The 15,175-nt window shown below is 49.7% G+C and overlaps 1 protein-coding gene across 4 annotated transcripts; it reads right to left on the bottom strand.

The window, feature by feature from the left end:
* Positions 1 to 1,071: 1,071 nt before the first annotated feature.
* Positions 1,072 to 14,920, bottom strand: LOC123343429 (gastrula zinc finger protein XlCGF7.1-like). 4 transcript variants are annotated; one of them, XM_044978552.1, is made up of 5 exons: positions 14,812 to 14,920; positions 10,835 to 10,940; positions 9,610 to 9,741; positions 4,550 to 6,515; positions 1,072 to 3,926 (listed from the first exon to the last, which is right to left on the bottom strand). In XM_044978552.1, the coding sequence occupies exons 4-5, from the start codon at positions 6,477 to 6,479 to the stop codon at positions 3,058 to 3,060; spliced, it is 2,799 nt and encodes a 932-aa protein (XP_044834487.1). In that variant the 5' UTR covers positions 6,480 to 6,515; positions 9,610 to 9,741; positions 10,835 to 10,940; positions 14,812 to 14,920; the 3' UTR covers positions 1,072 to 3,057. The 4 variants fall into 4 exon arrangements, with proteins under 4 accessions (XP_044834487.1, XP_044834489.1, XP_044834488.1 ...); XM_044978554.1 differs by lacking the exons at positions 9,610 to 9,741; positions 10,835 to 10,940; positions 14,812 to 14,920 and adding an exon at positions 4,319 to 4,379 and having other exon boundaries at positions 4,550 to 4,727; XM_044978553.1 differs by lacking the exons at positions 9,610 to 9,741; positions 10,835 to 10,940; positions 14,812 to 14,920 and adding an exon at positions 4,319 to 4,379 and having other exon boundaries at positions 1,072 to 3,929; positions 4,550 to 4,727.
* Positions 14,921 to 15,175: the final 255 nt, after the last annotated feature.

The raw sequence follows: 15,175 nt of genomic DNA on the forward strand, positions 1-15,175 counted from the left end.
AAGGTTCTGCATCCCTGAGCCCCCTCTCCTAGCCCAGGGAGGGTGGGACCCTTCTGCCCTGGCCCAGGGGAGCAAGCGGTGGCACAGGCTAGGTCCTTGCTGCTCTGCTGCTCTCTGGATGCAGCATGGAGCCCTGGAGCACCAACCTGGTGTGTGATTCCTATTCTCGCCTCCCCAGGACTCCAGCTTCAGCCCAGATGCCGGTGGAGGGGAGGCGGGACCAGGTCCTGGAACGTAATATCTCAGGAGATACAAGCAGGGGATTTGCAAAGGGGAGGGGCCCAGCTGCGGTATTTTGGGGTCGGGCCCAGGGGACAGCAAGGCAAAGGGGGGAATTCAGAGGAGACGGGGTTGCAGCAGCAGCCCCAGCAATAGGTGACCACGGCGGGACCGTGGTGAATTGCTTTATCCCTAGGGGGCTGGAAGGAATTGGATGGGAGGGCTCTGAGAGAGCAGGGGAAGGCTGGCAGGACGTGGGGAGAAGGGCAGAGAGGAGCTAGGTGGGAGGTCAGGAATCTGGGTGTGAATCCCAAGGGCTGTATGGCTGGAAGGAACAGTCCCAGCTCCTCTCACAGATGGGCTGGGCACTGAAGAAACAGATTCCAGATCTGTCTGTGTCTGCAGGTTTTCTTCATCAGAACGAAGCATAAGGAGAAATGGCCGAACGATGGTTCTGGGAGCAGGACGAGCTGGAGTAGAGGGGACAAAACGTCGGGCCCGTGGATCAGAGTAACTCCCTTCGCTGAACCCCCTGTGACCAGCGTGTCACCACGCAGGGTCGCACTGACCCTGCCCTGTGTTTGGAGAAAGGCCACGTGCACGTCATTTATAGGCATCCTAAGAAGTTTCATCAGGTTGGTTCCAAGGAACAGAAATTAACTGTTGCTGGGGACTGTTTTCTAGCCTGAGGGACTGAAAAGAAAGGGGACAGTAACTGTGTTTTAGTTAAAGCAGCAAAGAGTCCTGTGGCACCTTATAGACTAACAGACGTATTGGAGCATGAGCTTCCGTGGGTGAATACCCACTTTGTCAGACGCATGTAATGGAAATTTCCAGAGGCAGGTATAAATATGCAGGCCAGAATCAGTGTTTTATTTAAATGTCCAAATTACCTCCTCATCCATTGATATAATCCAGATCCTTCACACACACACACACGACACCACGTTGCCAGCCCCAATTGCAGAGAATTACTTTAGAACTGCGCCCTCGCTGCTCTTGACATTTCTTCGCGAGGCAGAACTCCGGCCATTCGTTAACTTCCCTTTGAGTTCACTGCACTCTGTTGGCATCTTAACCAAATGTTACAACTGCCAGAGAGCGCGCTAGGGCTCTGGCTGAACTCCCTGAGCTGAACCCCCGTCTCTCTCCAAGCCGCTGGCCGCTCCAGGGGCTGCCAGATCCCTTCGGACTGTGACGGCGAGCCAGCTGCAGCTGGGCAAATGCTGTCTTAGCTTCTCTGGGTGTGGCTGCGGCTGCTGCTCCTCTTTGTAAGGACGAGCTGTGCTCTGCTAGTGCAACGAGTTCTCCAGTCTCAGCGCTCTCACCATCACTCACTGATTCACACACTCAGTCCCTGGGTTCCCATCCCCCCGTGCTCAAACACAGGCTCCTCCCTGCCCATCACCCGCCTCTCCTAGTCCCTAAACACTGGATGGCCCCAGGTCCCTGGGGCTCTTTGTGAATAAAGGGTACAAACGGTTCCCCGGCTACCCAGTCCACAGGACACTGGCTGGGGAACCAGGTAAGATGAGGGAGAAGATTCCAGCTGGGACAGGGACTCCCAGCAGCTGGGAGGGTGGACAGGATGATCGGAGCTTTTCCTTTGCTAACCCAGGCAGAGCCAGAGGCGGGTGGAGAAGACCCTGGGGCTGGCTGCTGTCTCCTAACACCAGAGATGGGTCACCAGACTCTGAAAAGTCAAATGGTGACAACATTTCTGGAATCAGCAAATCTATTAACTGTCCAAAACCTTGGTTAATGCAGAGCTAAGGCTGCCCAGTGCTGCCTTGTGCCCTTCTCCAGTGCGGCGAGTGGCTAAACCTACACCTGTAAAACCCAAGACATGAAGGTAAATGTCATTCCCACAGCGCAACCTTAACTCTGCCCCTTGGAGCTGGCAATAGCTAGTGAGAACGGTTCAGTGAAGGTGTTGCCATAATAAGTAGACATGAAGGACTAAGAAGATGGACCATTGCTCGTGTTGTATTCCGTAGATCTGAATCCTAGAATTCATCTGCATGCACTTGACTACCTTCGCTGTGTGAGGCGCCACTGTACTGAGTGGGGAAGAGATTCGCTGGAGTGGGCTGGCAGAGCTGGCCCTGGAATAGCAGGAGAGGTGCAGGTGTACTTTAAAAGGGTCAGTTATGCTTCACTGCAGTGCTGAGTTCTGCAGGCTCTGCCAGGAGAAATGCACTTCTGACTCCGGGGCTTACTGCGGGGTCAGCGAAAGCCACGTCTCCCAAGGAATCCTCAGGGCAAGGGTGAAGCCATGGGAACATTTTGCTGTTCTGGGGTGGATTGTGCGGAGCAGGCTCAGTTTCTGAGTGTAAGTGAGAGCTGCTCACTATGCCTGACCTACCCCAGTGTCTTCCCTTAGCAACAGAAGGTGGCCAAATTTGTCCTACACTGCTAATCAGTGCTCTATTCCTGAAGTGTCTGTAGCATCTGCAAAGGTAGAGAGCAAATGTGTGTTATTGGCACGTTGGGACTTCACACAAAGAGGGCAGAGTTAAGGTTATGTTGTGGGAGTAGCATGTACACTAATGTTATATTTCCTGCTTTTCATGGGGGTTAAATTGGCACAGGGTTTCAGAGCAATCTGAATGGTAAAAGCAGCTTCTTACTGGGGGGCTGTATAGAGGAACCCCTAGACCAAATGGCCACAACCCCCCACCCCTAGCTCTGCCCCCGGCCCAGATGAGGCACAGCAATTTTCAGGACAATCCAAGTCCACATGTGGATTTTAAAGCACACAGAAATCTGGCAGTTAAAAAGGAAGCTAGTCTCAACTGCTTCAGTCTAACTCACTTCAGCCAGTTCTAGTCGGGGCATTTATTCGTTTTCTCCCCAGTGGGTTCTCAGATGTCTACTGCGGGTTGATTTCTGACTGAAGCTTTTCCCGCACTTGAGGCACTTATAGGGTCTCTCCCCAGTGTGAACTTTCTGGTGCCTGGTCAGGTTTGAGCGCCGACTGAAGCTTTCTCCACACTTCAGGCAGTTATAGGGTTTCTCTCCCGTGTGAGTTGTCTGATGCCTAACAAGACCAGTCCTATCACGGAAGTTCTCCCCACACTCAGGGCAGCTGTAAGGCTTCGCTCTCTCTCCGGTGTGGATTCTCTCATGTCTAAGAAAGGATGACCAGTTACAGAAGGTTTCCCCACACTGAGAGCATATGAAGGTTTTTGCTTCTCTGTGGACTCTCTGGTGGCCTAGAAGGTGTGATCGCTCCCCGAAGCTTTTCCCGCAGTCGGGGCACTGATAGGATTTTTCTCTCGTGTGGATTTTCTGATGTTTTTTCAGGGTTGGGATGCCAATAAAATTTTTCCCACACTGAAGACATTTATGAGGTCTTTCTCCTGTGTGGGTTCTGCGGTGTATAATAAGGTATAAACTCCGGCTGAAGCTTTTCCCACATTCGGTGCATGTGTTTTTCCCCTCCCCTTTGGAGGATCTCTGGTGCATCATATTTTTGCTAAGATTCTTCGAATCACCTTCACATTGAGTGGATTTACCCATGTTCTTCCCTGGCTGGTTTCCCTGCTGTCTCTCTGGGTTGTGCTGAGACCCACCAGCTTTTCCACACTCTGGACTCCAGGACACAGTCGCTTCAGCTCTACCCAATAAAGTTCCGTGAGTTTCAACTTGCTCAGGATCTTCCTGCTGAGGATTCTCTTCCACATTCTCACTCATCATCTCCTCACCTGCTGGGACAGAGAGAGAGAATCCAGACATGAGTCATTCCCTGCGCTGGAGAAGGACAGGAGAGAAACAAGTCCAAGTAGCACTGGAGAAACTGAAAAATCAGGACCAGAATCCTCCCCAAACCCTTTCCCAAGGGAGAAATCTGGACACCACATCCCATGTGACAAATCAGAGGTAGTGAGGGCAGGAGAGAGGGAGCTACTGCCAAGTGTCCAGAGTTCTAGGAACAACTCTGACCTGGCTAAGATGACGCAGACCCTGGGGGACTTTAGAAGTAGGGTTGCCAACTTTCTAATTGCAGAAAACCAAACACCCTCGTCCCGCCCACCTGCCCGGAGGCCCCACCCCTGCTCACTCCACCCCCTTCCCTCCATCACTCGCTCTCTCCCACCTTCGCTCACTCGCTCATTTTCACTGCAAGGCCCGAGCAGGCACCAGGAGAAGGCCAGGAGCTGCAAGGATTTGAATGTGGGAAATGGAACGTGTGACTCAAATACCCTTCGCCTCCCCAGGGAGAGATTTTAAACATTACTGTCAATTAAACTTTTTAACTTCTTCTGAAAGATACAAACAAAATAAAACAAACCCAGGTTTAAGGAGCGTGGCAATTGGAACGACTTACATTTATACTTTTGTTCTTTTCTTGCTGCCACCACAAGCTCATTCGCTGCTTTTGTCTTCAAAAATCCAGCAAACTCGGCACATGTCATTTTACAGTTGAAGTACACTAATAACTCAGCTTTCACCATGTCCACATGGAGCTGATTCCTTTTGTTAGTGCACAGGTTTTTCATAACACTGAAAACGCGTTCCACAAATGCGTTGGTGGGTGGTATAGCAAGCACATGCTGCACAATTTTAAGCAAGTTCGGGGCCTCCCAGCGCTTAAAGAATTCTACCCACACCTCAGAGACATTGATTCGCTCTTGTTGCTGTGGGGAAAACGTCGATCCAGCATCATTTGTCAAACTCTTTAGGGTTGGTAGCGCATCATTCAATGAGCACATTTCTGTAAATAGTTCATCTCCGTCTACTTGAATGTCCCAGCTTGTAGTCAAAGCGCACAGTTTGTCTAGCTCAAGGGGTCCATCCAGATTGAGTGGTGCACACAACACATAGAAAGAGTTTTCGCTGAAATCAAACCACTTTTCCAGGTACTGTAGCATGCGTGTGTAAGCCCGTTGGGCATCGCCAACAAATTTATTCTGCTCATTAGGTGGCAGTTTTTTCAAGAACTGTGTCACCTTGTACCCGTAGAAGCCTTGCTCTTGTCGATTCTGAATCTCTCTTCTCAGCCTGCTGAATACGCCATGCAGTTCAGTTACCTGGATGAAATCACTTTCAAGAACCTTTATGGTGTTGTTAAACTGGCTCAGAATGTTGTGCACAAAGTAGATGTACAGCTCGGGAAGTGTAATAATGTCACCATCGGATACTGCGTCCTCTTGCTGAGGAAGAAAGGCCCATATTGTGCAGCTCACTTTTTCCTCTCCTTTGTTCACAAAGTAAGATTTGAGGGCAGGCCAATGCTTCAGTAACCTGTCTACGGCAGTGAAAAGGGTCACAAAACGTGTAGGTACATGGCGTAAGATTTCCGAATATTCTGTCTCCAGGAAGTCAAAGAACTCTTTAAGTTCACTAATATTCTTTGCACTGGACGAGAATTCACTGAACACCTTGATGACCAAATTCTCTACATCATAAGAGAGCATTTTCAAGCCATGTTTCGCTGTATTGTGCACTATGTGAGTGCTGCAATACCCTGGCACAAGGTTTGGTAAATCCAACATTTGTTTTAGGTGCACCAAAACAGACTCGTGTTTTCCAAAATTGACAGATGCGTTGTCTGCTCCATATGCCACAATTTTATTATGTATCAGACCAGCATTTTGAAGACAACTCCTTAAGTTGTTTGCGATTGCCTCTGATGTTTCATCTGCATCCTCTAAAAAGTCTACGATACATGTGCAGCTTCCCTTATTTTTGTTAAAGTAGCGGAGGGCAACTGGGAATAATTTTGTGTTCCCTTTATTAGAAGCATCTGTCACTATTGAAAATGATGTAGAGCCAATGTCTTGCACAGCCAGTTTTAGTGAATGGGGTGCCAATACATTCTCAATCAAAGCCTCCGCTTTACTCCTTCCACAGTGAATTTTGGAAGCTATCTTGGAATCAGTGAAAATGGAGGGGTACAGTATATTTCCACAGTCTTGAGAATGGTAGCTGTGCTGGTGTTTAACTCCATGGTATGTTAAGAGCAATTCAGCCATGCACACCTGTTGTTCTTCGGAAGTATCAGTCTTTACGAAGAATTTATCGATTGGACTGGACTGGACTTGTCCTTGTACTTTGATTTTGTGACCCGCTGTCTCTGCATGATGCTGGATAGCTTTTACAGAATCCAAGTGAACCTTGAACTGAACACGACAAATAGAACAGTATCCCGACTCTTCACTTGCCTTTGTAAGCCAATTCCGATACTCTGGGAGTTGCAACCACTCGTCTTTAAAAGAGCACCGCCTTTGAATCTTTTTCTTTTCGGGTTCCGCCATTTCACCTCGCACTAGTGTGACTGCAGCATAGTTTAGCTGATAGATAAAACAGCGTTGACTGTGGATGGCACAACGCTAACTATGTTGCTGACCATTGATGCCAGCTGACTAGGTCCTTAACTCTTTAAAGGCTAGTTGGTCCCTACTGCTTCTGACTGTGCACTGAAAAAGTTATTCAAAGATTCAATCAAATATATTGTTTTGACAGATATATTATGCTAATTTCAGGTTTTATTTTTTACAGCACACTAGAAAACTAAAGAAAATTATGGTAACTGGACTTATGGTGTCCGGTCAATACTTCTGACGGCACAGGTCCCCTTAAAACTGGACTTTTACTATTCTATTCCATCGTATCATATTAGCTTCTATAATTTGTCATAAGCTATTTTTTCGGTTTTCAGTGGAGCTAGAGTTAACACAGGTGTTTTGAACAGCATGTGTAACATCCAGTTCTGCAAAGACCTCTCTAGATTTGCATCAGTTCAGTTAGCACCACCCTGGGAACAGCATGAAGTGCTGCAGCTGGCACATCAAATGGAAAACGGCATGCTCACAGGGTCACCGTTTTTCATGATTAGTACAGTTTTATTAAGTCACGACAAAATGATGTGAAATAGGATAACAACATAATTTACATTGGATAGCAGCTACTCTCAAGATTAACAAAACAAGGCACTAGCATGTTAATATATTAACTCAACTGTATTAAGATAATATATTCAGAATTTTGTTTGAACCTTTAAGACAATTAAAAGACCCACCCAGAAGAGAGCAGGGCATAGTTTAAAAAATATCAATCTGCCATATATTTGTAAGATGGGGATTTTCAATGGTCATCATCCTGTCCTGACGCTTACATTGTCACCTCACCTCAAAATATCCCCATCTTGGCGATGGGCTCTTGCAATGGGATGCTACTTTTTATGGGTGCCACGTGACCTTGAGACTTGTGACCATACCAAAAACGGTGGCTTGCCTGCACAATCTGGAGTGAGGGCAACCCTGTTTTTAGAGGATTTGGACCTTTTATTAGACTAGTGGTTATTGCTAAATGTTGTACAAAAGAGGTCACAAGCTAACTGGAGAAAATGCATGCAATAACCAAACCACCCCCACCCCCAAAGCCGTGTTTTAAAGGTTGTATATACATACAGATAAAGGAAAACAATAGCACATTACATGTAAAATTGGTTATAAATGGCCCTAGGCAGATTTCAGTAACATCAAACTGCATTCTGCTAGCTAATTATCATTACTATTAAACATCCACCTTAGTGCAAAATACTGCACAGGCGCTTTAGGACTCAGACTAATCAAGAAGCAAGATTAGCAACTGATGCAGGCCATCTTTGCCATAACTCAGTCGATACAAAGCTGCCACTCACTGCTTTTTACCACCCAGTAATTTATATTGGAAAAAACAAAAGGATCTGAGATACTGGATTAATGACATTCTTATTACTTGGGGAGCAGCCACAAGTCTCACCATTCCAGTGCAAAAAACTAGCTGTATAGAGGACAGAGGACTAGATTCAATCCAGTGATATATCTTCTAGGTCAGTGCTTCCCAAACTTGGGACGACGTTGGGGAAGGGAAAGCCCCTGGCGGGCCAGGCCGGTTTGTTTACCTGCCCCGTCTGGAGGTCTGGCCGATCGCGGCTCCCAATGGCTGCAGTTCGCTGCTCCAGGCCAATGGGGGCTGCTGGAAGTGGCACGGGCTGAGGGACGTACTGGCCACTACTTCCAGCAGCTCCCACTGGCCTGGAACAGCGAACCGCAGCCAGTGGGAGCCGCGATCGGCCGGACCTGTGGATGGGGCAGGTAAACAAAGTGGCCCGGCCCACCAGGGGCTTTCCCTGCACAAGCGGTGTCCCCAGTTTGGGAAACACTGTTCTAGGTTATTCCTTTTATAAAAAGTGCTACATGGTTCCACCTTAAATGCTCACACATTGAAGGAAGGTTGTAAACATTACTTATTTGTACTACAGAGGCACTTTCATCAGACAATTATGCTGCTAAGCAATGTACACATCTGTAACATACAGTCCCTGCCCCAAAGATCTTACAGTCTACACATTAGCCAAAAGGTGGATCTAGAAACAGACGGGGGGAGCAATGGTAGTGCAAGTTTCATCAATGTGCCTCAACTGTGCAGTGGAGCCTCCCAGCCATGAGATATCTTGATGCTTCTGATTCCCACTTCTGTCTCTTTGCTGGGAGTGCCAGTTGTAACAAGAACGTGGGGCTGAACCTAGGGGCGCTTGCTCACCTGGATATTCGTATGGAACCGAATGGGACTAATTACAGCCGGATTCATACCCTTGATCTGGAGAGGAAAGGGTGTGGCTCCCGTTACCAGTTCTCTGGGCCTCCTAGTCTCCCAGCCCTTCACTGTTGGGAGACTGTTCTCCACACTAATCGATGAGGCTGCATTTTAGTCATGGGTATTTTCAGTAAAAGTCATGGACGGGTCACGGGCAGTAAACAAACATTCACAGCCCCTGACCTGCCCATGACAGTAACATTACAATATAGCCCCAAGCGAACTGACAACAGGAGCCCTTGGAAGAAATTCCATCCAGGGGAAAAAAAATTCTCAAAAAAGGAGAAATATTCAGCAGATCAACCTCAGGGGGATAAAAACAGCTGGTGAACCCAAATCCCTCCAGCTTATTTCTCACAGCCACTGGGGCACCCCTACAGAATACAACTGAACTGGTTGGAATTACTTACCAGCTGTAAACAGCTCACAAGAATGAACTCACATACAAGATAATTAGCTGTACCACAAGGCCATGTTACTCACTCATCCATCGTTAGCCTTTCCTCTGCTCTGCCACCTGGCTATCAAGTACCCCTCTGCCTGCTGCCCCCCCCCACCCCCCGACAAGGGCTCATATTTAGCTCCTGAGTTTGGAGCTAGATGTTATCATATCTTGTGTGGGCAAGGTTTTCCTTATGTAAGAGCTCTCCCTTTTCCAAGAGTCCTCAAAAAGAATTTCAGAAATTAAACATACAAGTCCTAGGTGTTATTAAAGATCATGTATATTTTCTTAATCATGTATGATTGTACATGAACATCTCTTTTGGTACTAAAAACAACTTTTTGAACATTAATTTTACTTACATTTGCTGTTTCAAATTTAGAAGCAGAAACACAAATCCTGAATGATTCAGCTTGAATCGTTCTGTTCTTTGAACTGGACTTCCCCACTCTGTAGCTACGTTTCTTTGTCTGTGTCACCCATCACAGTAGTAGCTAAGCACATAAATGTTAAATTAGTGGACTTTTATAATCCCACTGTGATTTTTACTTTGTAATATCACTTGTAAATACATGTGGCAATTTTAGCAATGGTGGGACATTTCCAAATCCTTGATTGATTTAAAGTTTGGACGTGTTTTTTAACTCTATGCCCTGAACACTGAAGGGAAATCTCAGTTAGGAATATCAGATACTGCGGTGCCTAGAGCAAACAGGGCCCTTAATTAGTGAAGGACAGAACTTGCTTTTCATTCCTGCAGCTACAGGACCTTCGTTCATTGCCTGTGCACTGTAGTTTGTTCGGGAAGTTTTGCAGCTTTAACAAACAGGGTTGGCACTTGCTTAATTCTCATCCCAACCTCTAGCTTGCTCCCTGGCCCGCCGAGGTTAGCAAACACAGTGGGGGTGGCAAGGGGCAGCCCGTAGCACTGCTATAGGCCCTGGCCCCAGGCAGGCCCAGGCCACGACACCAGGGCCCGGGATTGGCAGGAGCCAGGGGTCTGAGGCCAGAAGGGCCCCACTGGCGAGCTGGGAGAAAGCCGAGGCACGCAGTGCTGGCAGGATGTGGGCCCTACGGGAGAGGACATGCAGGAGTCCCTGCTGGCCACAGGGCCCCAAAAGGGGCTGTCTTGTCCGCCTCTCCTCCAGCAGCCCCATTCCCAGAGCCCCTTGCAGCGCTCCGAGATGGGGATACCTCGAGCTCCTGGGTGTGGGCGACGGGGAGAGAGAGTGCAGGGTTGCCACCAGGGCATGGACCGCAGCTCAAGCCTTGGCCAATGGGAATGGCGCCTGCAGGCCAGGGCAGCACCTGGAGCCACCCTGGCGACCCCTCTGCCTGGGAGCCGAACATGCTGTCCGTTTCCCAGGAGCGGTGCGGAGCTGGGCAGGGACCCTGCTCGCCCTGCTGCACCTCGCCAGCGGGACTTTTAACAGCCCGGTCAGCAGTGCTGTCAGCCACTGGGGTCCCTTTTCGACTGGGGGTTCTCGTCGAAAACAAGACACCTGGCAACCCTATTTAGAAGGCACTGGTGGGAGTTACAGCTTCGCTTGCTGATTCTTTACTGTGTCAAGTTATTTGATTCCTCACCCGTGTGGGCACCTCTCAGCAGCTCCCTTTCCTCAGAGACCTGGAACTCCAGACGTCTGGCTCTTCACCCCACTCCAACCGGGAAACCACCTTAACCCTGAAAATCCTGCTATGGAGAAAGAGAACAAACGAGACCTGATGAATCTGCGGGATATTTCTCACAAAGCATGTTCCGTGATTTTAAACCTGAACCCGTTTTAAAGCAGTAAAATCCTAAATACACACTCAGCAGTACGTCTTCATCAGTCACATTTCTTTCCAAATACAGACAAATTCCTGCAGTTCAAAAGGTGTATGTATGGGGGGAGGGGGAGCTGAGAAAACGTGATATAAACATTTTAAAAATAGGGGGAAAGGAGGCAAGGTGTGAGGAGGTTTGCTTTTTTAAATCAACCTTTGAGGATGAGATGGAAAACAGCAAAATCTGAGAGATTTGATATTAAAAGTCGATAACTGGAGAAAAATGTGAGGGGATTTTATGTCATTCAATAACTAGGGAGAAAAGAGGCAACTACAGGGGAATTTAGATCAGTACTCAGAATCGGAGTGGATATTCAATTATTAATAGGTAAGATGGTAAGAAAATCGCAGGCTGTGACTTTGTTGCAGAAAGCACAATGTTTAGCACACACTGCAAATGTGAGCGCTGTTGCGACCCCGTGCACCAGGTCGCAACACCCACCTACGTTCCCTGTAAGCTGCACGGCCGCGCACCAGGATCTCAAGAGCCGCCCAGGCAGGTGGGGAGAGGCGCCCCTCCCCTGGCCCACCCGAGCTGCCGGGGAGAGGAGCCCCTCCCCTGGCCTGGCCTAAGCCCACCGGAGCTGCCGCTCCCTGGGGGTTGGAAGAGTGGGGCACTCTCAGCTGAAACATTCCGGTGACCCAATTTTGGGTCCCGATCCACAGGTTGGAAAGTCTGATCTAGAGTACATGGAGCCCCCTCCCCGAAGGCGTGGGAGCACGTGTCATTCCATGTGCAAGTGAATGACAGAAAGGTAAGAGACGTGTCGTTCCATGTGTAAAAATCTACAGAATTGTAATTTCAGTCGTGTCACCCTCTGCGCTGTGGCGGGGGACTCGGTGTCACCCGGATCCCAGGGCCAGGTCCTGCAGTTGGTGGATATTTTCACTACAGTGTCATCGGAACTGGGTTGAGCCGGGTATCACTCGAAAGGCCTCTCTCCCATGGACACGCTGGTACCAAGCATGTTTTTAATTTTTTTTAATTATACTTTAACACAGGCATGTCGGCACAGGCAGCCTCACAAAGAAACTCTGGCCCTTGACCGACTGTCCTATGACAAGGTGGGGGAGGTAATATCTTTCACTGGGCCAACTTCAGCGAAGATGCTGCAAAGAAGGGCTGTCTTACGAAAAAAAGAGGAGTGGGTATTTGGGGAGACATGGGCTTAAACTGCTGCAAGGAAGGTTTGGGTTGGACATCAGGAAAAACTTTCTAACTCTCCGGGTGGTTAAGCACTGGAACAAATTGCCCAGGGAGGATGTGGACTATCTGTCACTGGAGGTTTTTAAGAACAGGTTAGACAAACACCTGTCAGGAACAGTTTAGATATTAACAGAGAGCCATGCTGTCCACAGGACGGATCAGGGCAGTCACCCCGGGCCCTGCGCTTTGGGGGGCCCCACTCCTCCACCCCATCCCTGCTTCAGGGGGACCTGGCGGGGCCAGGGCGGCGGGTGGGTGGGGGCCATCAGCCGTGCTACCAGCCCAGCCCTGCTGTGCCCTGCCAGCGCCTGGCAGCGCTCAGGGGCAGGGGTTTGGGGGAAGGGGTGGAATGGGGGCTCGGCTGGGCAGTGGCAGAGCAGGGGCTTGGGGGAAGGGGTGGGGCCTAGGGTGGAGTGTAGGGGTTGTCCCGGGCCCTGCACCTCCCTAGGAACAACCCTGGTTATTACATGGTCCTGGCAAGAGTGCAGGGAACTGGACTAGATGACCTCTCGTGATCCCTTCCAGTCCTGCACTTCTATGATTCTATGCCGTATTTTCTCTTCTTTCTGCCTTTTTCCCCTTTCTTGCTGTTTTAAAACTTTCCCGATTATCACTGAAGGTGTAACTAGGTCTATGATTATAGTTTCTCTTTCTATCACTCATATCTGGAGACCTTTGTGAAATTGTTTAATCAACTTTATTTAGAATGGCATTAACCGCAGACATCATGCATGTGATGAAGTGGGTTTTAGCCCACGAAAGCTTATGCCCAAATAAATGTGTTAGTCTCTAAGGTGCCACTGGATTCCTCGTTGTATTAACCACATTCAAATTATTTTTCTCTAGTGCTTCTAGATATGTGTTAATACTTCTTTATTCTGCTGTTACTCAGGTCTGGGCTATAATACAGACTTACATCAATCCATACCCGGAATGGCATCGTTATAGCAACCTAACCCCTAGGCCGTGGCTACACTGGCACTTTACAGCGCTGCAACTTTCTCACTCAGGGGTGTGAAAAAACACCCCCCTGAGCACAGCAAGTTACAGCGCTGCAAAGCGCCAGTGTGAACAGTGCCCCAGCGCTGGGAGCGCAGCTCCCAGCACCGTAAGCTAATCCCCTCGAGGACGGGGAGTACCTGCAGCGCTGGGAGAGCAGTGCTGGGAGAGCTCTCTCCCAGCGCTGGCGCTGCGACCACACTCGCACTTCAAAGCGCTCCCGCGGCAGCACTGAACGGCTGCAAGGGTAGCCATACCCCTAGAGTAGCCAGTGCTATGTCAGTGGGAGGGTCTCCCGTCTCCTCTCCCGCAGGTGGATTCACTATGCCAATGGGAGAGCTCTCTCCCGTCAGTGTAGAACGTCTTTACATTAAAGTGCTGCATCAGTGCAGCTGTGCCAATGCGGCTTTTACGTGTAGACCTGCCCTACGATTTTGTAAATTATTCAATGGCTATTTAGAAATGCACAGGCTGCATTAAAATTCGTTTCCTCTAAGAATGCATGTTAGCACTTGATTCTTCTGTCATTAAGACTATGAACACCTGTTTGCGGGACTTGATTTAGAATTGCACTAAATGTACAGAAACCATATATTTTTTCTCTAAAAATGAGGAGATGGCATCAAGGTTATATTTACTTCTTTCATTGTAATGCTTCCAATAAGGATACATTAGGTGGAGAAGGGACATGCAAGAGGGCTCCTTTATATCTGGGGTGACCAGATCTCCCGATTTTATAGGGCCGGTCTCGATTTTTGGGTCTTTTTCTTATATAGGCTCCTATTACCCTCCACCCTCTGCCCCAATTTTTCAGATTTTCTGTCTGGTCACCCTATTTATATCCCAGGTGAGTGCTCTGACCACTGGGCTAAACGCTGCCTCTTCCTTGCTAAAACGGCATTGGCGCCGAAGGCCAAGAAAGGGTTGGCAGTTGAGATTCCCACGCAGAGGGTGGTGCCTCCCTACAGGCTGGATTTAGGGACCTCTTTCCAAGAGCCGAAAAAACAGGACTTAGGAGCCTTTGAAAAGCTGTACCATCCAGCCTGCCAGGGCCACAAAAATATTTCATCGCCCACTGAAATCAGTGGGAAATGTTGCATTCGATGAAGTGGGCTGTAGCCCACGAAAGCTTATGCTCAAATGAATTTGTTAGTCTCTAAGGTGCCCCAAGGACTCCTGTCCTTTTTAGTGGAAAACAGGGTGTCCAGATGTCCCGATTTTATAGGGACAGTCCCGATATTCAGGGCTTGTTCTAAGACAGGTGCCTATAACAGACACACACAGACACACGCCCGATTTTTCACACTTGCTGTCTGGTCACCCTCACAAGAGCCTGCATGTCTTTGTGGCTCTGGCCTAAGTGATTTCCCAGCCTCGCCCCAGGCTGAAGCAGAGCCCAGAGCTGAACACCGGGCCGGGGCCCGAACCATGGGGCAGTTTAACCAGAGCCTGCGCGGGGGGGGGTCCGGCCCCGGGGCCCCACGCCCGCCCGCCCCCCGCAGGCAGGTTTCCCCACGCGAGTCCCGCTCACCTTTGCTCTGCGCTGGGGGCCCCGCCGGGAGACGGGCCCGGGGAGCAGCGGCCGCGGGGGGGTGGCGGGGAGGCGGGCGGGGCCGGGGCTGAACGCGGCAGTGACTCCGAATCACTTCCTGCCGCGGGACCCGTTTCCATGGGACACCGGCCCCCGGGCGGAGCCGCTGCTGCTCCCAGCGGAGGGTGCGGGGAGAGCCCGGCCGGCGGGGGGGGGGGCAGCCCCGGCCCGGAGCCTGCAGGCGGGGGCAGCAGGAGGTTCCCGGCTGGGGGGTCCCCCAAGGCGGCTCCCCTGGCCCGGCTCCGCCCGTGCCGCTGTGAAGGGACCCGCTGAATTGCTGCTCACGCTCCCAGGTACCGGCTGC

The sequence above is a fragment of the Mauremys mutica genome, chromosome 10 (genome assembly GCF_020497125.1).
Source record: "Mauremys mutica isolate MM-2020 ecotype Southern chromosome 10, ASM2049712v1, whole genome shotgun sequence".
Taxonomy (NCBI): Eukaryota; Metazoa; Chordata; order Testudines; family Geoemydidae; genus Mauremys; species Mauremys mutica.